At 40.1% G+C, this 26,901-nt stretch overlaps 1 protein-coding gene across 2 annotated transcripts in view; it reads left to right on the forward strand.

The window, feature by feature from the left end:
* ANKRD52 (ankyrin repeat domain 52) overlaps positions 1–26,901 on the forward strand; it is a 65,407-nt gene that overhangs the window by 31,207 nt on the left and 7,299 nt on the right. For both annotated transcript variants that reach the window (XM_034412358.3, XM_034412359.3), the window contains exons 8-25: positions 1,858–2,070; positions 2,211–2,289; positions 3,025–3,139; positions 4,305–4,387; positions 5,992–6,109; positions 7,294–7,362; positions 8,026–8,166; positions 9,606–9,683; positions 10,586–10,697; positions 13,061–13,132; positions 13,442–13,643; positions 13,802–13,889; positions 16,352–16,469; positions 18,781–19,000; positions 20,324–20,411; positions 22,181–22,264; positions 24,281–24,426; positions 26,619–26,701. In XM_034412358.3, the coding sequence (XP_034268249.2) occupies positions 1,858–2,070; positions 2,211–2,289; positions 3,025–3,139; positions 4,305–4,387; positions 5,992–6,109; positions 7,294–7,362; positions 8,026–8,166; positions 9,606–9,683; positions 10,586–10,697; positions 13,061–13,132; positions 13,442–13,643; positions 13,802–13,889; positions 16,352–16,469; positions 18,781–19,000; positions 20,324–20,411; positions 22,181–22,264; positions 24,281–24,426; positions 26,619–26,701 (2,109 nt within the window). The remainder of the gene's footprint in view (positions 1–1,857; positions 2,071–2,210; positions 2,290–3,024; positions 3,140–4,304; positions 4,388–5,991; positions 6,110–7,293; positions 7,363–8,025; positions 8,167–9,605; positions 9,684–10,585; positions 10,698–13,060; positions 13,133–13,441; positions 13,644–13,801; positions 13,890–16,351; positions 16,470–18,780; positions 19,001–20,323; positions 20,412–22,180; positions 22,265–24,280; positions 24,427–26,618; positions 26,702–26,901) is intronic.

Consider the following 26,901-nt stretch of genomic DNA (forward strand, 5'->3'; position numbering starts at 1 on the left):
AGCAAAGTACTCTGAACATTAGCTGAAGCTTGAAGATTAAGACAGGGTTTTTTTTAATGGCATTGTTGAGAATAGCAGGGCCCTTAACTTCCTGGAATTCTCCAGTTTCTTTGGGATTCAAAAATAATTCATGGGTGGTTTTTAGTTCTCATTGTCACCTTCTCCCAGAGCATGCTTGTCAAAAAAATATTCTGCCATTCCAGATTTTGGTGCTCTCATCTTGCGCAAGTTGGTCACATGGTCACCCAGTTCTTTGATGGATTTAACTCTGTTTCCAGTTGTTGCCCCCTTGATTTTAAAAGAATTAAGTATTTTTTTGTTATCTCCCTCAGATGGAGGAACTGGGTAAAGAGACTCTGTATATAATCAAGAACCATTAATGGCTAATCCTGCAAAATATATTTCCACAGAAATAGATAATATATCTAGCCAGGAAATTGTGCTAAGCCATGATCTCTGCGTAATAACCAATTCTCTTTATTATTTCATGTAAGTTAGAGAATTAAGAGCAATAGCGTCTATTCATTCTTCAGACTATGTTCAAGGAGAATTTTTTTTTCTTTAGGATCCCCTTGTAATAAGAATAAAAAGAGGAATGCTATGAAACATCTCTTGCCTTTGCTTGGATAAAGTGCTCTTAGTTTGTAGTGAACAGCTGCTCTGTCTCCATTGTATTTTCTTGTAAATCACAATCCAGACAGTTCTGTAATTTAATCTTTGACATAACTTTAACATTTTATTTTTTTTAAAAAATAGTTGGTTGGCTTATTGTCAAAATAAGATAGCCTGTCTTATCAACTTATCTCCCAAAAGGAGAGAAAGAAAGGTTGAACTTGCTAATCTCCATGCCTGTATGCTACCTGGTCAGGAAACAATACTGTGTAAATTATTTCACTTTGCATTGTGACCTTTTAATTGTCATAAAGGTAGGATGGAGTGTGAGAGACCTACCAGTCGTATCACCCAAGTAGCAGCAAGAGTGCAGCAGGACTGCCAAGCTGTCAGTTCAAAGCAAGAAGCAAGGCTGGGATTTTAACTATAAATCGCTTTTTTCAGTGCGGTTGTAACTTTGAATGGTCACTAAATGAACTGTTGTACGTCGAGGACTACTGTAATGGTAAACTAAATAAGTACAGTATTTTGATAGATAGATATAGATAGATAGATAGATAGATAGATAGATAGATAGATAGATAGATAGATAGCGTTATAAAGCCTTAGTAAGACCACATCTAGAATACTGCATCCGGTTTTGGTCACCACACTATAAAAAAGTTGTTGAGACTCTAGAAAGAGTGCAGAGAAGAGCAACAAAGATAATAAAGGGACTGGAGGCTAAAACATATGAAGAACGGTTGCAGGAACTGGGCTAGTCTAGTGAAAAGAAGGACCGGGGGACATGATAGTAGTGTTCCAATATTTGAGGGGCTGCCACAGAGAGGAAGGGGTCAAGCTATTTTCCAAAGCACCTGAAGGCCAGACAAGGAATAATGAATGGAAACTGTGAACAAGGAGAGATTCAACCTAGAAATAAGGAGAATTTTTCTGATACTGAGAACAATCAACCAATGGAACAGCTTGCCTCATCACTGAAAGCTTTTAAGAAAAGATTGGACTGCTATTTATCAGAAGTGGTGTAGGGTCTCCTGCTTGGGTGGGGGACTAGATGACCTAAAAGGTCCCTTTCAACTCTGTTAATCTGTTAAAATTTCTTGGAGAGAAGACGAGCTTGAGTATAACTGGTTGGGCTGTCAGACAGCCACAGCATATGAACTTTTCCCCCCTTTTTGGCCAAACCTTGTGCCCAGCACAAAGTCTCAGCCTATTCAAATGCTACCTTCCTGTGTTTTCTTACAGATTGATGAACCAAATTCCTTTGGCAACACTGCACTTCACATTGCCTGTTACATGGGCCAGGATGCCGTGGCGAATGAACTGGTCAACTATGGCGCCAATGTCAATCAGCCCAATGAAAAGGGCTTTACCCCCCTGCACTTTGCTGCCGTCTCCACCAACGGAGCCCTGTGCCTGGAACTTCTTGTCAATAATGGAGCTGATGTGAACTTTCAGGTATGGCTATAGATGTGCTGCATTGAATAAATAGGGCCACAGGGAAAATGAAAACGACTTAAGCATCCCTGGGGATAGCAGTGTAGGATTAAAAGCAAATGGACCTCTTTGTTGGCTGACTAAAGGTTTGATGTTTGCAGAGTAAAGAAGGGAAGAGTCCTTTGCACATGGCTGCCATTCATGGACGGTTTACACGCTCTCAGATTCTCATACAAAATGGTAAGTTGTCAGCTATTTACTGTTAAGGAAACCATCCTAATATTTTACAGTATTGTTTTCTCAGGCTGGGATCTTACAAGACTGACACGTCATGTAAGTTTTGGGGAGCCTATTCAAGATTTCAGTTGTTTATTTGTTGACGCTCATTGCCTTAAAAAAGTTACCAGTCCCTGCAGGTATTCGAACTTACTTGTATCTGTTATTTTCAGCATTTTTATTGTCATTTTGAATTGCAGCAACCTTGATTTCCTCCAAATTAATTTTCTCTTTACTGTTCTGAAAGTTAGGCACAAAGGGACATGTATGTAAAGTTATTAAACATTCACTCTCAGTGGATCCTGCACTGAACAGAGGGTTGGATTAGATTACTTCTATGATCACTTCCAACTCTTACGACTCAGTCAGTAATTTTGTATCAGACCTGGGCATTTTATCTGCTGTGCATCACATCCGGCCCATGGATGGTCCAGTCCAGCCCAGCCCAGCCCGTGGCAATGGGTATGTGTGTGAGAGAGACGTTGGCAGCATCGGGAGCAGAGCAGTGGGGCAAGGGCAGCGACGGGACGGCAGCCCTCCACAACGGATCCAGTTTCTCATGTAGCCCCATGTAAAAACAAATCGCCTAACTCTGTTCTATATGGTACATTCTGATCTCCTGGTGGCTAAAGTGGAGTCGCCTGTTGCCTCGGAGCGAATTGAAGAAAAAAATATTGATGCAGTCTGTTTGTTTCACAGGCAGTGAGATTGACTGCGCTGACAAATATGGCAATACCCCCCTCCACGTTGCTGCTAGATATGGCCACGAGCTGCTAATTAGTACTTTGATGACGAATGGTGCTGACACTGCAAGGTGGGGGCATATTTCTTATCCGAATTAATGTTCATAGATCTAGAATTCTGACTTGTTTCCTTCCTAACCAATTAGAATCGTCAGGGCAGAATAAAGCAGACTTGCAGTTGTCTTAAAGTAATGCTCAGCCAAATGTGTACCCTGCTAGTTAGCCACAACCAGGTTGAAATGTGCCATTATTGGACTGTGTAGTAGAGCAGTGACTGACAATAGAATATACCAGCACCTAGTTGAGGATGATGGTAATTTAGAATTGATGGTATGCAAGGTATAAATAGCAATAGCACTTAGACCAGGGGTGAAATGCTCCCGGTTCGGACCGGATCGCCCGATCCGGTAGCAATGGAGGCAGGTGGTTTGTAGAACCAGTAGCAAAAATCACCGCCCCCCCCTCCCTCCCCATGCCCAGCTGAGCTGTGCAATCATCAGAGGCTTTTATTTTTACTTTTAAAAGCATTTTTTTTACAACTTTGGCCGAAAAAATGATTTTAAAAGTTAAAAAAAAAAAAAGCCTCTAATTATCGCGCTGCTCGTCAGGCATTTAAAAGAAAAAAAGGGTTTTTTTCTTTTAAATGCTCTGACAATCCCAGCTAAGTTGATCGGCAGATCAGCAGAGCATTTAAAAGAAAAAAAACCCTTTTTTTCTTTTAAATGCTCTGACGATCCAAGCTGAGTTCCCTGATCAGGGAACTCAGCTTGGATCGTCAGAGCCTTTTGAAAGCATTTTTTTACAACCTCTTAGCCGAAGAGGTTGTAGAAAAAATGGTTTTAAAGGTTTTTTTAAAAAAAAATGTCCACGCCCATATTTCCCCCTCCCCCACCAAGCCACGCCCACAGAACCGGTAGTAACAAATTTTAGATTTCACCCCTGACTTAGACTTATATACTGCTTCACAGTGTTTTACAGCCCTCTAAGCGGTTTACAGAGTCAACATATGGTCCTCATTTTACCAACTTTGGAAAGATGGAGAGCTGAGTCAACCTTGAGCTGGTCAGGGTCGAATTGCTGGCAGCTAGTAGAATTAGCCTATAATTATTGCACTCTGGCCACCGAGGCTCTAAATGAAGTCAGTGTGCCCATGTGGGGGTGGAGATCACTTTGTTCCTGCTCTGTTTGCAGCCTTGGCCTTCAGTATTATCATGTTTTGATCTTTTATTCTTCCAGGCGTGGGATTCATGACATGTTCCCTCTGCACTTAGCTGTTCTCTTTGGATTCTCAGACTGTTGTCGTAAGCTACTTTCCTCAGGTAAGTTTTCTATTGGACTGGGGGGGGGGCTTGGTTCATAAGGAGACGGTTGTTTTTGTACACGTAGCTGAATTCAGGGCAAGCCAACTGTGTGAATGCTTAAAAAAATAGAGGAATTGTCTGAACGTATTACCTAGTAGTTGGCAAATGTGAAGGATTTTTTTTTAGCAAGAATCTTAAATTCAAGGTGTAAGCCTGTGGGTTCAAGGCTGCCACAGAGACTCTAATTTTGGCAAATGACCAGCAAAATCCCTAGTCAAAATTGCATCCAAATTTATAGTGTTTCGTATGATGGAAGGGGTAAGTTAGTAAGTACATAGTTAACTACATTTATTAAAATTAATAATTAAAATTAAGTATAAGTAGGCATCAAATAATATTCACTTTTTTTATCCTAGCCTGATACTTTTTACAGTCCAGCATATAATTTATCATTTAAAGGCCAAATGTAATCCTCAGTGTAAAAAAAAAAAGTAGCCTAAAGAAAGGCGGTGTTGATTTTAATCAGTGCCAAAAGAAATAGGTTAAAGTGATTTGGTTGTAGCAATAACTTAGCACTTAGACTTACCATATTTTTTGGAGTATAAGGCGCACCGGAGTATAAGATGTACCTTGGTTTTTGGGGAGGAAAATAAGAAAAAAGCTGATTGGCAGGTAGATCCGCCTCCCGGAATCCCCAATCAGGTGTTCCCAAAGGTGAATTTTAGCAACAGGTTCCTTGGTTGTGAGCTCTGTGCCTTGCTTTTTTTTTTTTTTTTTTTTTTTTTTTTTGCTTTTTTCCTGCCTCTGAAAGCCTCTGAAACAGAGCTTCAGAAAAAAAGCCTCTGTAGCTGTTTGGGAGCTTCTTTTCTGAAGCTTCTTTTCTGATGCTTTTTTCAGCCTCTGAAACCTCTGTTTGAGAAGCTGGGTGGGGCTACATTCGGAGTATAAGACGCATCCAGATTTTCATCCTCTTTTTTTTGGGGGGGGGGAGAGTGCATTTTATACTCCGAAAAATACGGTATTTACCACTTCATAGTGCTTTTACAGCCCTCTCTAAGCGGTTTACAGAGTTAGTATATTGCCCCCAACAGTCTGGGTCCTCATTTTACATACCTCAGAAGGATGGAAGGCTGAGTCAACCTTATGTTGAGAAAATAAATGAGGATTGAATTAAAAAAAAAACATAAATCGATTGAGAGGAAGAGGAAGATGGAAAAAAAATCTGGTTGGATGGAATTGATGAGATCATCAAAAAAGAGAGAACACAAGACAACATATGAAGTAGCCTACAAGGGGAAAGTGAGAATGATTTACAAGGATAGAAAGTTATGGAGAGAAATCGGAAACAGGGTTGGTAGAAATTAGATTATTTATATTTCCTTTTCTTATCTCCTACATTTTATTTTAGCTTATTATACTTTTCTATGTTTTCTGTTACATTTTTTAATCCCCAAAGGGACTAGCATAATGCATACCTATGAAATGTGGCTTTCCTCTATATCGAAGAGGTTGGTTGATAATTTCAGTATATTCCAGAATCATAATTTCCATGGTATCTGCGACAGAGTCATGGTAAATTAATCCCATTTCCCAGTCACCTTTCACTTTCTTCTGATTCTCAGGTCAGTTGTACAGCATTGTCTCCTCACTCAGCAACGAGCATGTGCTGTCTGCAGGCTTTGATATCAATACGCCAGATAACCTCGGGAGGACCTGCCTCCATGCTGCTGCTTCCGGAGGGTGAGCAATTAATATACTGTTAATATGGCAAGACATTCCTTGGGATAACTCGGAAAGAAAGATTTCCAATCTTATTATCTTTAGATTCGGTTAAATTTCAGGTAGGTCCTCGACTTAATGACTGGACGCTTAGCCACCATTCAGAGTTATGATGAACCTCCCCGGGGTACTTATGACCCAGTTTCAAAGTTCTGGCAGCTATGCCCCCCCCCAATCACATGACCTCACTTCAGCCACTTGACCACCGGCTCACATTTATGGCTATTTGCAGCATCTCACAGAAACATTACCAATTTTACAACATTTTCTGCAAAACCAATCTGCAGCAAACATTTGGTTCGCTTAACAACTGCTGCAAAAAAAGGTTGTTGGGTCAGTCACATGGGTGACCGGTTTTATGACCATCAAGTAGTATCTGTAGAAGAGCATCTGTATGCGGTTGACCACTTCTATCCAGTTGGAGAAAAATAGACTTCGAGAATAACCAATTCTCGGAGTACTACTGTAGTCAGGTGGAGACAATTCTCTGTGATCAAAGCAAATATTAGGCTAATCTTTATTAGCATAGAGCAGGGGTCAGCAACCTGCGGTTCTGGAGCCGCATGTGGCTTTTTCATCCCTCTGCTGCGGCTCCCTGTTGCTGGTCGGCACCACAATTGCACCACCAGGGCTTTCAGTTAGGACAGGCAGAGGAAAAAGGACGCCATGCTAGGAGGAAACTCTATGGTGGAGGAACCAGACTTCCAGTCAGCAGAGGAAAAAGAACGCCACACTAGGAGGAGACTATTATGGGGGAACCGGACTTCCGGTCGGCTCCAGAATTGAACGGGGGCTTCCGGTTAGGACCTTTGTGGCTCTTTGAGTGTTTAAGGTTGTCAACCCCTGGCATAGAGTAATATTAATTAATACAGCATTGCCTTTTGCAGAGGTAGATTGATTTCCCCATGCCACATCATCTTCCACTGTTACTGCATCATGCAGTAAAAGACTAAGAAATAAGGCTGGCATCTTTCTCCATCCCTACCTTTCCCTTCTAGACTGGGCATGACTGGTACATGGGGGGCGTCTGTTGGGTTAACATTTTACATTTGGAACTGAGACAAATTCTCAGCCTGTTATTTCATCTGGGGAAAAAAAACCCAGATATAAAGAGATACCTTCTTTATCCTTTGGCTTCTCTGCAGGAATGTTGAATGTCTTAACTTGCTGTTGAGCAGCGGAGCTGACTTGAGGAGGAGAGATAAGTTTGGAAGGTAAATATAGAACACGGTGTCTTTGAGACCCTGAGTGAGAAAGAAATGTCTAAGATTAAAAGTCATGTGCTGGGCCTCCTTGAGAAATGAATTTAGAGGTATAAATGGTTCTGTTAAAATACAGTACTACTGAGATTGAGGTGCTCACTTGCATGTATTTTTTTCTACCTGGCTGACCCTCAATGCTGTGCTTTTGTGAGTTGGATAGTTGAATTTGGGGCAATACTTCATTGTATGTCGCTTTTTAGTTTGCTGATGTAACTCAGTGGTAGCAGTTCTACTTTACCTACCTACTTTAAAGGTGGCAGGACTGGAATTTAAGTCCTTCTTGTATCATAGACTGAATTCTGGATCTGTTAAAATGGCATTCGTAGAACAATCTTCAAAGGTTTTTTTTGAGAATAAAACACTACAATTGTGCAGTGCTTTTTTTGTACCGGAGCAGTTTTAAAAACAACGAAGAGGATTCAGAATTCTCATTCCTTCAGTATATTACTTGACTAGACTTGGTTGAGTAGCTGCTTCAATCTGACCCTGTTGTCTTCTAATCCGGATCAGTTTGCTACATGAACTTGCCATTGAGTTGATGAACTGGTGTAACCTTCTTAAATGTCACATAGGAACATTATCTGAAACTCCCTTTCCTGCTTTTTTTTTATCCAGGACTCCTTTGCACTATGCAGCCGCGAATGGCAGCTATCAGTGTACGGTGACACTAGTCACTGCCGGAGCCAGTATTAATGAAGCTGACTGTAAAGGCTGCACCCCCTTACATTATGCTGCTGCTTCAGACACTTACAGGAGGTAGGAAGAAAAAAAGGGAAAGAGTATGATCTTAGCTGAGTACAATTAGTTTCAATTTTCTCATCAGAGAATCCTTCCATGGAATTATTTTATTTGGTTTCCTTGCACCTGAAAATAAGATTGGGGAAGCAATTCAGTACAAAAGCTCTTCCTAAGAAACACTGTGAATCAAGGAATCAGTGTCTACATTCTTACTGAGCTATTTAGGGTAAAGTAGGTCTTCAGTTTTCTATCTGTCTGAAGTATAATGCCTTTAGTCTCACTTGTTCATATGTTTAGAAATCTAAACTAAAATCTAAATCATGCTCTAAATTACTGCTGCTTAAAAATATCATAAGCTCGAGGCTGTTGTGACTAGGTTTCCTGCTTTTATGATACACTGATTCAAAGAAAGATCAACTTTGATTCTCATGGTGTTTCTTGGAGCGTATACATTACCTTAATGTCTGTAAGCTATTTATTTATTTATTTATTTATTTATTTATTTATTTATTTATTTATTTATTATTCGAATTTCTATACCGCCCTTCTCCTTTCGGACTCAGGGCGGTGAACAGCCAAAATAAAAACATTTATACATAAAGTACGATTAAAAATAGATTTAAAATAATTAAATTTGGCCCATAGTTTAAAATTTATCAATTTAAAATCCATATCAAAATTTAAAACCAACCATAAAATCATAAAATCAAGAGAGACCGGCTAACTGAAAGAGATGAGTTTTTAGGGCCCGACGAAAAGTCCGGAGGTCGGAGATCACTCGTATCTCTGGGGGTAGATTGTTCCAAAGGGTAGGTGCCACCACAGAGAAGGCTCTCCTCCTGGGGGTCGCCAGCCGGCATTGTCTAGCCGAGGGCACCCTGAGGAGGCCCTCTCTGTGGAAGCGAACTGGCCGGTGGGAGGCTATCCCTGTATTGTAAGGGAAGGCAGAAGCCGATAATAAGCTTCTGTCTCATTGCCTGGGATTTAGTTTAATCTCATTTGGGTAACTCTTAACTTTTGGTGAGATTCATCTATGTGAAGTGTGCAGTTTAATAATCCATTAAGCTGTTGTTGCCATCAGTCCTGATTTAGTATATATTCTTTTTTTAACAAATTTCTCATGTGATTATTATAAAATAATTTTTGTAAATAGATTCTAAAATGCAGAGTTATACTAGATAATGTAGACCTGGACATTTACAATTCATGAACCACATCCAGCCTGCAATCAGCCGTAATCCAACCTGCTATAGCTGGGGTGGGACATGGGTGCAGTGGAGGCGTTGGCAGGGCGGGGCAGTGGCAGTGGCAGCAGGTGGGTGGTGGCCCTCCACAACAGTCGCAGTTTCTCACGAGTCCGCTTGGGACAATCAGTTGTCCACCAGTGGGATAATATGTACACACATTATGTGTCTGCTGTATATTGGCTAAACTAATCTAATTTTCTGCTCTTGCAGAGCTGAGACTCATTCAGGAAACAGCCATGACACTGATGAAGAGCCACTGAAAGAGTCACGACTGAAGGAGGCCATCTTGTGAGTAGCTCATCCGAACTTTCTTTGTTATCCTTTGAATAAACTTGGCTATCTCTTTTCTCCACACTACTTTGAATGCAACACAATTGATGTTTGAGAGAACATTCATCTTCTCGAGATTCCATTAAAGTAACTTGCATTGTTCAGCATTCAGCTTGTGTTAAATAGGGATAGAAAATGAACTCTTCAGATGTTCTTTTGCTTTTCCTGCCTCAGCTTACAAAACAACCCTAAACAGATATCTTTTCTTTTTTTTATAAATGCTCGATGGGTGTGCACACACACCTCAAATTTTTCTTGAATGGGTTTTTGTTAAACGCCCAAGTATTAATTTGCTATAAAACAGAAAATCATCTGCGTTTTATATGTGGCATGGTAACAATACAAGAGAAAACATAGACGTTTCTTTCCTGGGAGCTTCCTATGGACTACAGCTACTTTTTTGTTGTTATTATTAAGCTGTATGTTTCCAGAGGTGGTATTTAGCTGGCTCCGACCGGTTTGCCCTAACCAGTAGCGGAAATCGCGGGTTGGCCTGCCCACCTGCCCCAGCTCTATGCCATCCTGTTTAGGCACATTTTTGAGACTGGGCGCATGTGCAGAAGGCAAGCGCGTGAGCAAAACGCATGTGCGGAAAGCCAGGTGCGCGTGTGGAAGGCAGGTGCGCACGCAAACACGAAATGAGTGTGCATGCATGGGACGAACTGGTAGTACCATAATGAGAAACCCACCGCTGAATGTTTCCCCTATTACATGGAAGGAGCTACTGTATCTTCTTTACTGTGGTTTATGTGAACTGGTTTTATGATTTAATGACCGTAACCAAATCTGGATTTCCACAGAATTTTTACAGCTTTTATATGCATCTGATGCTTGGGTTCATTGAATTATTTTTATTCCAGTTGTTTAGAGTTCTTACTGGATAATGGTGCTGACCCCTCTCTCCGAGACAAACAGGGATACACTGCTGTCCATTACGCAGCTGCCTACGGCAACCGACAGAACCTTGAGTTGGTAAGTCTGAACTAAATTGGACTTTAAAAGCGAGGAAACTTCTGTGGACACTTGAAAGGATCATAGTTTTCTCTGTTGACGACTATTATATGGTTGACCTCTTGTAGGGCATTGGGAAATGGCCGGATTAGAAACAAGACAGGTTGAGATACAGAAATTGGGTGGATAAATAAACTCTCATGAGCTAGACAGTAATCTCCAAGACTGCAGATAGATTCCTTTTTCTCCAGTTTCCAGATAAAGCATTATATCTGTGCTTTAAATACAAAGATGTATACACTGCTGTGTATTTTATTGCTCTTCTTGGTCTTCATTTTAGATGTGCTTCTGAATACATTTCTGTATTAGTAATATAATTAGTACTTCATAAAATGCATCCTCAAAGTCCCCTGTTTTTCCCCAAGTGCTTATCCAATGTGCCTAGAAGAAAAAACTCTGGTTTCAATTGTACACATATTTTTAAAATGTTCCGAATTAAAATATATATCTTATCTCAATAACTTATATTTTTTGAATATGTCCATCAAAAAGTGATAAAAGTTTCCTTTGGATTGATTACATTTCTAACATACTGCATATTTGACATACCATTATACCAGTTTTAATTTTTTAAAACCATTATTTTCCCTTTTTGGTCCAGAAAGAATGTTGACTCACCAAATTGAATTCTTCTATCCTGTTACTTAGAAAGTCTCTCTTTAGATACCATGTTTCCTTGAAAATAAGACCCTGCCTTATATGTTTTTTAACCCCGAAATAAGTGCTTGGCCTTATTTTGGGGTGCGAAGAGCAAGATGGGGCTCCTCTTGCCGTCTTACCTGATTTCCAGCTCTGCATTTAAATATTTTCGGGGAGGGCTTATTTTCAGGGGGGAGGGCTTATTTTCAGGGGGGAGGCTTATTTTAGCGCATGCACTCAAAAGCCCGATTGGGCTTATTATCAGGGGATGTCTTATTTTCGGGGAAACAGGGTATAAATTAATTACATCCAAAACTGCTTAAGAAAGCTCGTGCAAATGTTGTGTCTGCAGACGCTCCATCATAGCTGTGAGCTAGATTGAAATCTCTCCATTCCCAAGCATTCAGCTCATAAGTTGATCACACAAACCTTAGTTCCTGCAGCATTTTGGAGTGCAAGTGGGCAATCTCATGTCTCCTTTATATCTGGAAAGACAGTGCAGGCCAGAATTCGTCCTCTAGCTGCTGATCATTACCACAATGCTATCCCCACCCCCGCAGGGACAGCTGGTTCACCAGAGATCTTCATTTGCAAGCCCCAGGCTGGATACTTGCAATGGAAGAACACTTCCTGCAGTTTGTATATTAAGAGATTTGAAAAATATACAGGTAGTGCTCAATTTATGCCCTCAATTGAACCCAAAACTCCTGTTGCTAAGCGAGACATTTGCTAAGTGACTTCTGCTCCATTTTACAATTTTTCTTGCCACATTTGTTAAGTGAACCAGTGCAGTTGTTAAGTTAGTAACACAATTACGCGAGTCTGGCTTCCCCAATGACTTTGCTTGTCAGAATATTGCAAAAGGTGATCATATGATCTTGGGACATTGCAACCACCATAAATATATGCCAGTTGCCAAGCATCTGAATTTTGATCACATAATTGTGGGGAATCTGCATCAGTCATAAGTGTGAAAAATGGTCACAAGTCACTTTTTTCAATGCTATTATAACTTCGAATGGTCACTAAATGAACTGTATCTCATCATTGTCTTAATACATATTTTTTTCAATGATAATTAAATTTTTGGGAACACATACTGTATAATTCCTAGTCTAGGTGAAATGATATATACCAGTGATGGCTAACCTTTTTGCCATCGCGTGCCAAAAGCAGGGGGAGCGTGGGGGGGTCGTGTGTGCATGTGGCCATACCCATAATTCAATGCGCCCCCACGCATGCACATGCGACACCCCCCCCCACACACACTTTTGGCATGTGATGGCATGGTGGGTCCAGTAGGCCCATTTTTTGCCCTCCCCAGGCTCCAGAGGCTTTCTAGGAGCCTGGGGAGGGCGAAAATGGGCCTTCCCCACCCCCTGGAGGCCCTCCAGAGACTGGAAATGGCCCATTTGCCCATTTCCAGTGGGCCTGGAAGGCCCGAAAATCAGATGCGGGCCCCGGAGCTGAGCAGGGCAACACTCACATGCCCACCGATATGGCTCTGTGTGCCACCTGTGGCAAGCATGCCATAGGTTCGCCATCACGGATATATACGTTCTCTAGTCATTATTCCCAAAGGTTCTTCCGATACGCTTAAATAAATAAATCTCAGGGGTTCCAAGAGCTAGATTGTTGAAGCGTTTGTACAATTGGAATTAGATTCAAAAGCTTTTTCATTTCAGCTCCTGGAAATGTCGTTTAACTGCCTGGACGATGTGGAAAGCACCATTCCAGTCAGCCCTTTGCACTTAGCTGTAAGTCTCATTGTTATAAAGCCACATTGGTACAGTTTGCGTCAAATTTAATTACAGTAATTAGCATTTGAATGCCAATGTTACATTGGATTCAGTGAGGAAAGTGGACCTAAGCTATAGGTCTGCATCATTTACATTAAATCCCTCTTGATCTACAGCAAAGGTCTTTAAACTTGGCAGCTTTAAGACTCCAGCATAGCTGGCTGGAGAATTCTGGGAGTTGAAGTCCACAAGTCTTAAAGCTGCCAAGTTTGAAGACCTCTGATCTATAGCCTCCCTAAATCAGCCTGTCTGTGGATGTGCTTTCAGGCCTATAATGGTCACTGTGAAGCCCTGAAGACGCTTGCCGAAACCCTGGTGAACCTGGATGTGCGGGACCACAAAGGGCGGACGGCTTTGTATCTTGCCACGGAGAGGGGCTCTACGGAGTGCGTGGAGGTGCTCACCAGCCATGGTGCTTCTGCTCTTGTGAAGGAGAAAAAGAAGAAGTGGACACCCCTCCATGCTGCTGGTATGAGCACGGCTTATTTCCTGTGGAGATGCTGGGATTCTTTCTCTTGGTTGCTCTTGCAAAACAGACTTGGGGGGGCGTCCACCAGGTCTTTAAAGAAACGACAGTTATTAAGCAGGGAAATCCTGTTCATTATAGTCTCATTTTATTTCTTACAGCTGCCTATGGGAACACAGATTCCCTGCATCTTCTCATTGATAGTGGGGAGAGAGTCGACATCACTGATGTCATGGACATCCACGGACAGTAAGTCTCCAGCTATTTACCGTATTTTTCGGACTATAAGATGCACCTTTTTCCCCCAAAAAAGAGGGTGAAAATCTAGGTGGGTCTTATACTCCGAATGTAGCTGCCCCCCGCGGCCCCCCCCTCTCAAACAGAGGGTTCAGACGCTGAAAAAAGCATCAGGACTGAAGCTTCAGAAAAGAAGCCCCAAATAGAGCTTCAGAAAAAAAGCCCCCAAACAGAGCTTTTGTTATTCCGGGAGGCCGATCCACCTGCCAATCAGCTTTTTTTTATTTTCCTCCCCCAAAACTAAGGTGCGTCTTATACTCCGAAAAATACGGTGTATGTATGTGTGTGTGTGTGTGTATTTATTTGGCCTATAAGTCATTCCAATGGCAAACAGGAATGGGCTTGTTTCTTACAAATTCCAGTTAGTTTGTACAAATCTTAAGCAGGGCTGCATGTACTACCAGCTGGGCTCTGAATGCGTCTGGGCAATAAAGGGCCGGAGAGCCAGCTGAACCTCAGTACAGACGAGAGAGTTCTTACTCATTTGGGAGTGAGCTTCTACATTGAGGAGAAACACCTGAAATAACATTTCCCCTTAAAGATTTGGTTTGCAGTTGGCAAGTCTTTCTACATCCAGCATTGAATTTGGGGAGTCGAGAAGCATCAGTGAAAAGGAGAAGATTTTTTTAAAAATACTTCTGCTAGTAAATTCCCTTTCTTAGAGGGGAGATAGATGGCTTTGGTGATTTATGTGCTTATGAAACCCCAATGCTTCATTATTATGATGATATGCTTTTTATGGAGCAACCCTTCAAGCTATTCAAGAAATTTCATCTGGCCCAGGATACAAAGCACAGGTAGTGAGTGATGCCTCCATATTCAAACAATTTCACAATTTCCGATAATTAATTCAAAATTTCTGCAAGGGTGTATGTTTTATGTGGTCAAAGACCAAAAAATTGATATGGCTGCCTCTTCTTATACAGTCTGCTCAACGCTCTATGATTATCCACAGGCAGCTTATGGGTATCCTCCCATAGGGGCATCAGATCTCTAGAATATATTTTTCTATCTCCATGATGGGGCCCGTATGCTGTGGCAAAAACTGTTGGCAGAGTTGAAGACAGACTTCTTCATTTTACCGTTTATTTATTATTAATTTACTATTAAATTTATTTGCTTAAATAAAGCTTACATTTGCTTATTTAGGCCTTTTAATAATAATAGTTTTAATGAGTTTTATTTTCTCATTATTTTTAAAACATCCTATTTTGTTGTTTTAATCATTTTCACAAAATCTATTTTAAATTGTATTTCTTTAAGGAGCAGATGGCATACAAAATATTCGGAATAAATTAAAATATTTCTTTTTTACTTATTTAGTAAAAAAATAAAATATAATATAATTAGAAATGGAACATCATTAAAGCCTGGCCCCAAGCCTAACTCCAAATTGTAGAAGTTAAACCTCTGTTTTTAGAGCGTTTCAAAAAGATTCAAGAGAGGGTACAGGGTACTAAGCTAAATGTATTGGAGCACCAGAAGGGTGCTAAAAAAATGGCCAAAGGGAATATTTAGCTTTCTGAAAATCTCAGGGAAGAATAAATTTCAGTGAAAATAATATGAGCAGATGATAGAGATAATCTTAAACCATGTCCCTCTGTTTGATCCACAAGGAGGTGTCCTAATGAATTCAAATATGTGCAGTTGTGTTTTTTTTCTAGAGTTTTGAGGTTGGTTCGTTCTGCTAATCATTTTAAAATGCAAACTTCTTTCCTTCTACTTGCTATCTATAATGAAAAAAAACTTAGAACTGAGAACCCAACTTGTTTCTATAGATGAAGATGCACTGAAATAAGCTTTCTTTAGTGCAAAGCTACATCTAGAAGCTTTCTCAGTATATTCCACCCAAATGGCTTTTCCATTTCTGCTATTTTTTTTCTTTTCTAAAATTGGCAATAGCACCTAGAAGCTCTAACTCCTTTTGACCTTGATTTCCTACCTGACACATTGAATAAGAATGCTTGATTTGATTTTCAGAATTCTTACAATTTTAATGTGACTACTAAAAATGGGAGAGTAACCATAGCCATAGTATTTAATTACATTTTAATCAGAATTAAATATATGAAGTCAAATTGAGTTTAGTCCTACTGCTACTCACTTTCTGAATTACAGTCCTGGGCATGATGTTTGCTAGTCCTCAGATTTTTTTTTCTTTTTTTTTAAGTATGACCGTAATCTCATTTTTCAGCCCTCAGAAGTAATCAGAACAGATTAATGAAACTGTAATAGTTTTGTAGAAACTTCTTGGAATTAAAGACTTTTTATTTTTGAGTTTCCCTCTTATTTTAAAATCTGGGGTATTCTCGGTCCATCCTGCTCTTCATAAAGATAGTGCTTATTTTCTAAATTAGGGATAAGCCAATTTAGTAAATCAACAGGTGGCTGATCTATTCTCGATTTTCTCACAGGACCCCATTGATGTTGGCAATCATGAATGGCCATGTAGATTGTGTCCATCTCTTACTAGAGAAAGGATCCACAGTGGATGCAGCAGACAGAAGAGGCAGGACTGCACTGCACCGAGGGGTAAGTGGAGGAATAGCTCTATATTGAATTGATGGAACAACATCCTGAAATAGTCTTGTAGTTTTGGACGTAGAAAATTAAACATTTAAGTGTTCCACACTTCAAGCCAATTGGAGCATAGTGAGTAGATCGTTGTCTGTTCCTCATCTTTGAATTGTCGCACTTGCCATTGACTCCAGAGAAAGTGCTTTGAATTTGGTGTACTTTACAGGTATTCCTCACTTCCCAACCATTTGTTCTGTGACCAAAGTTAAAACATTGCTGAAAAAAAAAATAGCTTCACAGCCACCATTTGTAACCTTTGCAGCATCCTTCAGTCATGCAAGTGCCATTATAGTCAGTGCAGGTAGTTCTGTGTGTAGTTCTGACCTGTGTGGGTTTTTTTCCTTTATTCCATTTTTGCAGAGCAGAGAGATTGGAGACAAATCTCTTCTTGAAACAGATTTCAAGAGAGTAAACTTCTACCCATCAAAAGCAGGGCAGTCACACTGGCAGCAAAGAAAGGGTCAGGCAAAGGAGAGATGGTCTACCAAAATTGCTTGCTTTTTTTTGCCTTCCCTTTTTCCAGTGCTCTGCTCCTACAATCCATGGCTGGGTTTATTCTCCATGTCTTGACAGAAACTGAGAGAAAAAAACCTGTCTTTCTTCGTGCTGTAACCACGCCCCCTTGTCCACTTACACTCCAGTCTTTTTCTTTCAGTTGCTGACAGACTGTTGTTTTTTAATTCGTGCTTGCTTTTCCCTAGCAATTTCTAGATTCGTATAGTTTAAGTTTGTTTATTTTTGATTAGTTGGTTTTCGGAAGAGAGCTGAACATCACGGCCAGCTGCTGAGGCACACGTGACGTGTCTGGGGCTCCAGGCCGTTCCGTGCCTCCCCACACATCAAAGATAGCAGCCTCCAGATTCTGTCCCCTTGGGGCGGCTCCGTGTTTGGCAATTTAGCCGCCGGTGCTGGCGCTGGGCTGTCAGTCCGCCGGCTTGCCCGCCCACACCACTATTTTTAGCTCTCATTTAGTGGCAGCTCCGGAGTCCCTGCATGGTTTCCATGCAAACTCTGTATCTGTGTGAGCTTCGCGGCGCTCAGGAGGCTGTTTGCCTTACGCCTGGCCCGATCAGCCGAAGATACCTAAGTCATCGGTTTCCCGCCTTAGTTGTTGCAGCCGCCATTTTGGGATTGCGGCGGCTGCCATTTTGTTATTGTTGACGCGACTGCCATTTTGAAAGCATCTGGGAGCAGCAACAACAGGCAGAGACAGCAAAGCGGCGCATTTTGGCCCAATTTCGGCCGGCGCCTTTGGGGGCTTTGTTTTTCGGCCTCACTTGTGGGCGGCTGCATAGGTCCTCACTGACGGCTGACATTTCTGACATGCTCCAGGTTTGCAGCTCCGAGAGATCACGTGGGTTTGTGTGCCATAGAAGTGGTTGCAACTTTGGGGGGTCCTCAGTCCCACTTCTGCGCCCCTATCGCCCCTCCGACTATCTGGCCGTTTGGCCTGCGAGGCCCAATGGCAGATTTCAAGAGTATGAGTGGGTTGCATACAGCATCCATGGCTCTCAGCTTCGGCTGTGGCACAATCGCATTGCTTTTGATGTGTGCAAGACTGGAAGCAGGCATTCCAAAGGGCGAGGTGGTGGTGGTGGTGGTTAGAAGCAAACAAGAATCAACTATGTGAAACAACAAGAGTAATCTTGTCTCCTTCCTGCCAGAAAGCACAGTTGCGGTCATGTGATTTCCTACTTAGCTATTGCTTTGTTTAGTGGTGGAGTTGCCAATCCCAGTTAAGGTTGTTAAGCAGGGACTACCTGTATGAATATTGTAAACATGCTTGTGCTGGAAAGGAATATTTAGGCAAAATAAATGCTAGTTCAGCAGCATCAGTTTTAATGTGAAAATAAAAGTTTCTATTGTTTATAGTGTAAGATTTATTGTTATTATTACACAGTACTTGGATTTCAAGACTGATTTTCTTTGACCATGTCATGAGTGCAAATTAATTGGAGATGTTAATGATGCTAAGAATGGTTAGTGAAACAAGAAGAAGGAGCAATCAAAGAGCATGCTGGCTTGATAACATCAACACTGATACAAAGATGAATTTCCAACAACTGAAAGAATCCATGCTTGACAGGGTAGCATGGACGGCACTTACCTATAAAGTTGCCAAGAGTCAGATAGAACCGAATGATTAAAACAACAACTTGGAATTATTATTGAATAAAGAGAATATTTTGAGTGACTGCTTTGCAAGACTTATTTCCACTTGTGATAGTTTTTTTTTTTTCATTGCTTGCTGTTCCTTTTTTTGTAGGCTGTTACTGGCTGTGAAGACTGCCTTGCAGCACTGCTGGACCATGATGCCTTTGTATTGTGTCGGGATTTCAAGGGCCGGACCCCGATCCATTTTGCCTCGGTGTGTGGGCATTCTGAAATCCTGAGGACCTTGCTGCAGGCAGCGCTCTCTACTGACCCTCTGGACTCTGTAGTGGACTATAGTGGCTATTCACCAATGCACTGGGCTTCATACAGTGGTAAGAATGTAGAGATTTGCCATAGCTTTCCTCCCCAGGAGCAACCTTTAGATTACTTGTGGCAAATATTTTATGGCTGGAAAATGCAGTTTAATTTCATTGGATTCCCAGGTGCTGTGTGTTGTATAGGAGATTGCCAGCAGGGTTGATGTCCACATTTTCTGCCTACAGGGGGGATTTTGGTGGGCAAAATAGAGAGTTCCAAAACTCTCCAAAGCCTTCCAAAAATCCTACTTAAAATCTGCTCTCAGGCCCAAAAGGAATCCTGTGGGTCACATATGGCTGATGGAATAGTTTATCCACTCTTGTTCAAGATTGTATCTTTTTTCATACTGGCTTTAGTGGACGAAAATGGAAAACCGCCCCTCTTCAGTTCCCTGATCTTTTCAGCTGTTTTATTGCAGGAGAATTCAGTGGTGGTGGATAATTGTCTTTCTGGCAAGCATATCTGCTATCACTGATTTCTCATTGTGGATCATTTGATAAAGATCTCTGGAAACTCTATGGGTTCTTTGAAAACATAGCATACCTGTGAGGGAATAGCAGTAGTAGCTTTATTATGATCAGGAGCTTTATTTTTTGCATTAAATCATGGGATTCATGTACTGATTTTGATTAATTTGTATTTCCTTCCTTCAGTTCGGGAGGAAATTCTTGCTTTGTTCTGTAAGTTCTTTGAACTTTTCTTTGTCAGGATTTGTACATTATGTTAAAGCAGAAATCTTGACTTAATATAGAAGGGGGGGAGGCATGCAGCTGACTCCCATACTACCCTATGTGAACAAACCCAACAATATTGATTTTTCCATTTCAATGTCGTTTAAATAAACCCACTGGTATAGCTAAATGCTTGCAAAGAAGCCAGGACTCATAAATCAACTCTAAACTCTAAACTTCAATTAAAATCTGACTTCTAATTCTACCCGGCCATTTAGAAGCACTTCACTATAATTCTGAGTTGAATGGTATTGAAGTGTCAAATTCCTAATTATTTTAATGCTTAGGTGGAAGAAGGAACAGTGCTTCATGAAAGAATCTGTGTGTTTGCGTGCATGTCTTGCATTCAAACTTTTAATTCATTAAGCCATTTTTTCCTGTTATGATACGCAAACACTGCCTGTGTTACAGACTGGCTCATTTAAATCAAGACTCAAAAAAGTGGCTATTAACTTCCAATTTCAGCCTGTGTTAAAGCTGCCTAAACATCTGAAAGGTTTAAAAAACAGCTCATACATTGATTTTGCCTGTCATACCCTTGATTTTGCCTATAAAAATGCCATGGGATTAGAAGGTGATCTAATAAATTCTCTTCTCTCTTTCCAGGGCATGAAGATTGTCTTGAATTGTTACTTGAACACAATCCATTTGCATACCTAGAAGGAAACCCCTTTACTCCATTGCACTGTGCAGTGTAAGTCATGGCAGACCCTGGAGATGAAGTGTGTGTTTGTGCAAATGCATTAAGATAAGCTATTCCAAGCAAAACAAGTAGAGTTTGAAACTATCACTCAAAACTGCATTCCTGCTTTGGATAACCCTTATGCCAGGGGTATAGAGATAACCTTTCTTGATACCTCACCTGACTCTTAAATTTTTAAGAGTTTATAAAATTACAGGTAGCAGAATGACTTCTGCAAAACAAAATGCCAGCTCTGAATATTAGCTCTCTTTTCCATGAGTATCTCGGCCTCAAGTGGATTACACTGGAAGTCTTTAAAAAAAAAAAAAGCTATTACATGCAGCCCAGACCTATCGCAAGAAATGCGCTTGCCCAAAAAAAAAAGACAAAAGATAAGGGAACAATTAACCACTTTGCTTTCTAGGAAATAAGTGATTTCTTGCCTGTTAATGATAGCCCTACTGTGTTTTTTGTAATTTTATATTCAGTAGAAATGCTATTTACATTTCCTAACCTGGGTCTCCATATGCTGTTGGCTACAGTTCCAATCTATTCCAGTAGCTAGCATAGCCAGAAGCTGGAAATTTTAGTCCAACCACATCGGGGGACTCAGTATTAGAAAAAAATACAGACAGTGCATTTTTGTTGCTAAGTGAGACAGTTAAGTGAATTTTGCTCCATTTTACGACCTTCCTTGACACAGTTAAGTGAATCACTGAAGCTCTTAAGTTAGTAACACGGTTATTAAGTGAATTTGGCTTCCCGGTAGACATTGCTTGTCAAAAGGTGGCAAAAAGGGGTCACATGACCCACGGGACACTGCAAATGTCATAAATAGGAACCAGTTGCCAAGCATCTGAATTTTGATCATGTGACTATGAGGATGGTGAAAAGAGTCGTAAGAGTGAAAAATGGTCATAAATCACTTTTTTCACTGCCGTTGTAACTTCAAACAGTCACTAAATGAAATCCTGTAAGTTGAGAACTACCTGTATTTGACTTACAACCATTCATTTAGTGATTGTTTGAAGTTACAGCTGCGCCGAAAATAATGACTTACAACCAGTCCTCACACTTATGACCATTGAAGCATCCTCACAGTCACATGATCAAAATTTGGGCACTTGCTGGCATATTTTTTTGCAATGGTTGCCGCATCCAAGGGTCATGTAATTGCCATTTGCAACCTTCCCAGCTGGCTTCCCCACAAGCAACGTAATTGGGGGAAGCCAGACTCGCTTAACAATTGCATGATTCACTTAGTAATTGCAGTGATAACAACTGTGGAAAATAGATTGTAAAATTTGAGTGTGACTCCTATAACAGCTGCCTTCAATAGCAATGGAAATTCTGATCCTAAATGAAGTAATTAGTTGAGGACTACCTATATTTTGGAATCTACAATTTAGCTATGGAAGGAATGCTTATTTCACATCACTAACAAAACATTGGCATTGTTTTCTTCCCAAAACCTACACATTCAACAAGGAATTGCTGGGCAGGACCGAACAGCAGATCCCTCTGGTAGCTTATTCCAGTTTAGCTTTTACTTATTTTTTCCACCCAAAAAGAAAGATAACAAGTCATTCAAGTTGGTAGGGAGTTTACTTGAAGGAATTGTCCAAAATTTGGAGCATCTTCACTGGTGGGAATTTTCCTGTGTGTTTTGGACCTCTGAAACCCAGATTCAGTAGAGAGGTCTTGAAATGCCATTGTACTTGTTTGAAATAAATAAAATCAACCAATGCTTGCTTGCTTCTCACACTTTCTTTCTTCTCCAGAATTAACAACCAGGATGGCACCGCTGAGATGCTTGTTGAAGCATTGGGTGCCAAGATTGTTAATAGCAGAGATGCCAAAGGAAGGTAAGTGATTGTATCTTCCTGTTCTTGGTGAACGCGCCAGTTATATTACTCAGTATCATTGATCGGACCATCATTTGAAATGAGAGCTATCCCTTCAAAATACACCAAAGAGACTAAAGAAATTCAGCAGCATGAATTTTGGTGTCTTAACTCCTATAGTTTCTGTCTTACCTAGTGCAAATACCCAGGCTCCATGAAGTTGTACGATATGAGATTCAGGACAGCTTAAATCTTTTTTTTTTTAAATAAATACACACCATACATATTTTGTGGACAGTGTATTGACTGGGTCAAATCTTTTATAAACAATGCTAACAGTAATAATACAAATAAATATGCATAATCCTGATCTTCCAACTTCAACAATACCATTCTCTCTTTATAATTCTTTATCATTTTTCCCATTAATTCATTTAAGCATAAATACCATTTCTTTGCGCCATGTATTTATTAGCCCCTACTAAGTTACTAATATCTAATATTTTGAAAATTACTCATTATTCCACCCATAATTTCAATATCCTAAATGTCTAGGGCTACTAATAAAGCCAAATATTAACAGAATTTAATCAATCCCGGGAATATATTTCAAAATCCCCACAATTTCTAATCCTTAAAAGTTTTAAGTTCACAATATACTTTAACACACTATTAATATTAATAATACAATTAGATTACCTAATCCTAAACTTCCACCTACTAGAACATCTTAACTCTGAATTGCCATTGTGTGTATCAAATGCTAGCCAAATGGATTTTGATCTGATATGCTCTAATGTCCTTATATGTGAGTGGCAGGGATCACTAACTTTTTCCAGGCTTGGACCTGCTCACAAAATCCCGTGTGATTGTCTTTACACTCCCTTAATTTACTGAAATGTCACAAGTTGAAGTCAGGCAATTATCGGGAGTCCAGCAGGCATTTCATTTGCCAATCCTGGCCTTGCACTTTCAGATAGTGCTAAAAAAAAATATTGCTACTAATTGTTGTTCAAGGGATCTTCCTTCAAGTTTACAATCAGTTTCTTAATATGTGTGTCTGTGTGTGCATTTATTATAGGAAATACGTGTTTGCTGTCAATAGCAATGTGGTAATCTATAGTAAACAAATTTATGTCCTGCCATTTATTCCTATTCTTGTTTTTCTACCTCTTTAATCAGTATTCAGTTAAATTTCGTTAAGGTGTGGCAATTGAGAGTGAGTTTTAATTTGGGTTTTGCTATGCACTACTGGGCACTACTGGGCAAGAGATAGAAGATACACAGAAAGTTTGCTTTCAGTGGATACTACGTGCCTTCTAAAAATAGAGTTGAGAGATCATCCAGTGAGAAACTACCGAGCTTCTAAAGAAATTGAATGATATCAAAACACATTGTGGGAATGTGTATGTGTCTTTTAAATGCCAAAATAAATAAAGTATGTAGAATAAAATTTTTAAAAATGACAACAATGCTGTATAATTTGCAATTATGCATATAGAATAGGAATAGAATTGAATTATTTATTGGCCAAGTGTGATTGGACACAGAAGGAATTTGTCTTTGGTGCATATGCTCTTAGTGTACATAAAAAGACAAGATACATTCGTCAAGAATCATAAGGTACAACACTTAAGGATAGTCATAGGGTACAAAGAAGCAATCAAATCATACTAGGAAACAATCTCAATATAAATCGTAAGGATACAAGCAACAAAGTTACAGTCATACAATCATAAGTAGGAGGAGATGGGTGATAGGAACGATGAGAAGACTAATAGAAATAGGTAATATAGACTTAGTTTGCAAGTGTTTGCAAGTGTTGAGGGAATTATTTGTTTAGTAGAGTGATGGCATTCGGGGAAAAAATTTTCTTGTGTCTAGTTGTTTTGGTGTGCAGTGCTCTATAGCGTCGTTTTGAGGGTACAAGTTGAAACCATTTATGTCCAGGATGCGAGGGGCTGTAAATATTTTCACATCTAAAAAATAGAGTTCTTTTTGAAAGCATGTCAAGTCCATCTTTCCTCTTCTTCCAAGGACCCCCCTTCACGCTGCTGCCTTTGCAGACAACATCCATGGTTTACAATTGCTTTTGCAACACCAGGCTGAGGTAGATGGAACTGACCAATTGGGGAGGACCCCTCTTATGATGGCTGCTGAAAATGGCCAGACAGCAGCAGTTGGTAAGTGGTGCATCTCCTGTATTTATGCTTCTCTCTCTTTTTTTTTTTTTTTTTTCAACCATCCTATCATATCAGCTTAAGAGAATCCATAAAAATACTAGCTATGTATCTCTGAAGTCTTCTCTTCTCTCTCTTCTCTCTTGGTCCAGCATAGATCCAATACTGTCTGGTTCAGTTTCCTGCTAAGCTCATTTCTGATAATACATCAGAAGGTGCCAAAGGTGGTTTTTCAAGAGACATCTGAACTTTATGGTTTCTTTTTGACGATGTTTCGCTCCTCATCCAGCTCATACTGAGCTGAAGAAGCTTCTTCGATGAGAAGCAAAACATCGTCAAAGAGAAACCCGAAAGTCCAGTTGCCTCTTGAAAAAGCACCTTTGGGACAACCATGACCTGGATGACTGAGAATCTCCATAGACATTTGACTAGTTTGTTTTGTAAAGATGTAAATATTGTAGATATTCTGTTGGTTTGGGGAATAGCTTTCTGTAGTTATTTTCAAATTACGTTTTCCTTCTTAATCTACTGATGGGTAGTCTTCTTTCTGTCTATCATCATCCTAGGGAGGAATTAGGAGCAATACTTGTGCTCATGTGAGCACTTCCATGAATTTTGCATGATATTTTTGTGCCTGAGATCAATTTTTTCCCCATCATCCAGAAATAGCAACAGTATGCTGCTTTCTTCCAGCATCTGTGACATAATATGAATAGCTACACTTTGCCTCACTCTAGACCAGGCATCCCCAACCATCAGGCTGTGATCCATTTGAAACCAGGTTTGGCAAGCATGCAAACACGCAAAGCTCCACTTGCACGCCCATTACTTGTGCAAAGGGATCTGCATGCATGAGTGCACTCACCCACTGCTTGCATGGAACCATTCCCTCTTCGTTCCCCACCGCCAGTGCCAGTCCACAAGGCCAGAAAGATTGGGGACCGCTGCTGTAAACCAGGGTGGATTTGATTTAAATCAAGTTGATTTAAATCAACTCGATTTAAATCATAATTTTTAAAGAGCAAGTGTCATCTCAGCTACTCCTTTGACCCACTGTTGACTCACCGATAGTCCCAGTGTTGCAGAATATACAGCCTCATGCTACATAACCAAGCTCCATTTCATGCTGAATAAACTAAACTATTTATGTATCTTAAATAGAAAACTATCTTATGATAGATTTTTACCCCAAAAGTTTTTTATTAAAATAAATTCAATAAAAATCAAAAAAAATCCGATTTAAATCAAAAAAATCTGATTTTTTTTGATTTTTTTAAAAAAAATCATTGATTTTTATCCACCCTGCTGTAGACCCAAGCGTGCTTTGGTTTGCAGGGGGAAGCAAGAAGGCCAGCTGAAGGGTCTCTGGTTATTTGAGTGCAGGACTCCTTCCAACCTAGAGGATGGTTGAGAGCAGAGGAGCTAATTGCTGCTTAAAGTCCACTCCTAGTTATTCTTAAGAAATATCTTAAACTATCTCTTTGCAATTTTGGAGTGACCTAATTATGCAAATCATTCGCAAACAGGTTTCAGGCATACTACCATTATGAAGGTCTGTGGAGATTCTCAGTCATCCAGGTCATGGTTGTCTCAAAGGCGCTTTTCAAAAGGCAGATGGACTATGTCTTGGATGAGAAGCAAAATGTCTTCTTCCTCCTCCTCAAGGGAAAAAACTATAGTCCAGTTGCCTTTTGAAAAAGCACCTTTGAGACAACCATTATGAAGCCTTCCTCCATCACATTTTGTAACATGTAAAGGTTAGAACTGAGGAATGATTTAATGTTATTTGAGGGTGAAGTGTATTGCCCCATAAAAAGATAAGAGCAAAAAGAAATGTCACAAGCCAGTGCATTGGCTCTCTGTATCTTGAGGTACAGAGTTCAACTTCAGTTCCTTTGCTTTCTGGTTGACCTTTCTGCCTTGATGCTGGAATTTTGAAATGTCTTCTCCAACATGATTCCCCTTCTGGCAAAAGCCAAATTATTCCAGAAGAGGACGGTGACATCAATCTAGTGGTATAGAAGTTATCTGTCTTGATTTTTGGATTAAGCTGCCCTGCTTTTTCATTTTCATTTTCATTTTCCTCATTTGCCATTTTAATGTTGGAAGTTGGCTTCTATGCCTTTGGGATGAATGGTTTATCTTTTAAATAAGTATAGACACAATTTTTCATGTTGACTTTTCACAATTTTCAGAGTTCCTGCTGTACAGAGCAAAAGCAGATCTAACTGTGCTGGATGTCAACAAGAACACAGCTCTTCACCTGGCCTGCAGTAAGGTACAATGTCCAAAAATGGGACCTATAAAATTGATATTTTGGGGGGACTATTTTCTGTAGAATTTTAATATGTAAAATTGGAAGATTATGATGAAAGTGGTGCCAAATGTGATTAAATGACTTTATTTCTAAATAATGAGTTTATGTAATTTGATTTTTATTGGGAAGAAGAGAAACGAACCACTAGAGTTAAAAAAAAT

This window comes from Pantherophis guttatus, chromosome 2 (genome assembly GCF_059756535.1).
Source record: "Pantherophis guttatus breed Tessera chromosome 2, ASM5975653v1, whole genome shotgun sequence".
NCBI lineage: Eukaryota > Metazoa > Chordata > Lepidosauria > Squamata > Colubridae > Pantherophis > Pantherophis guttatus.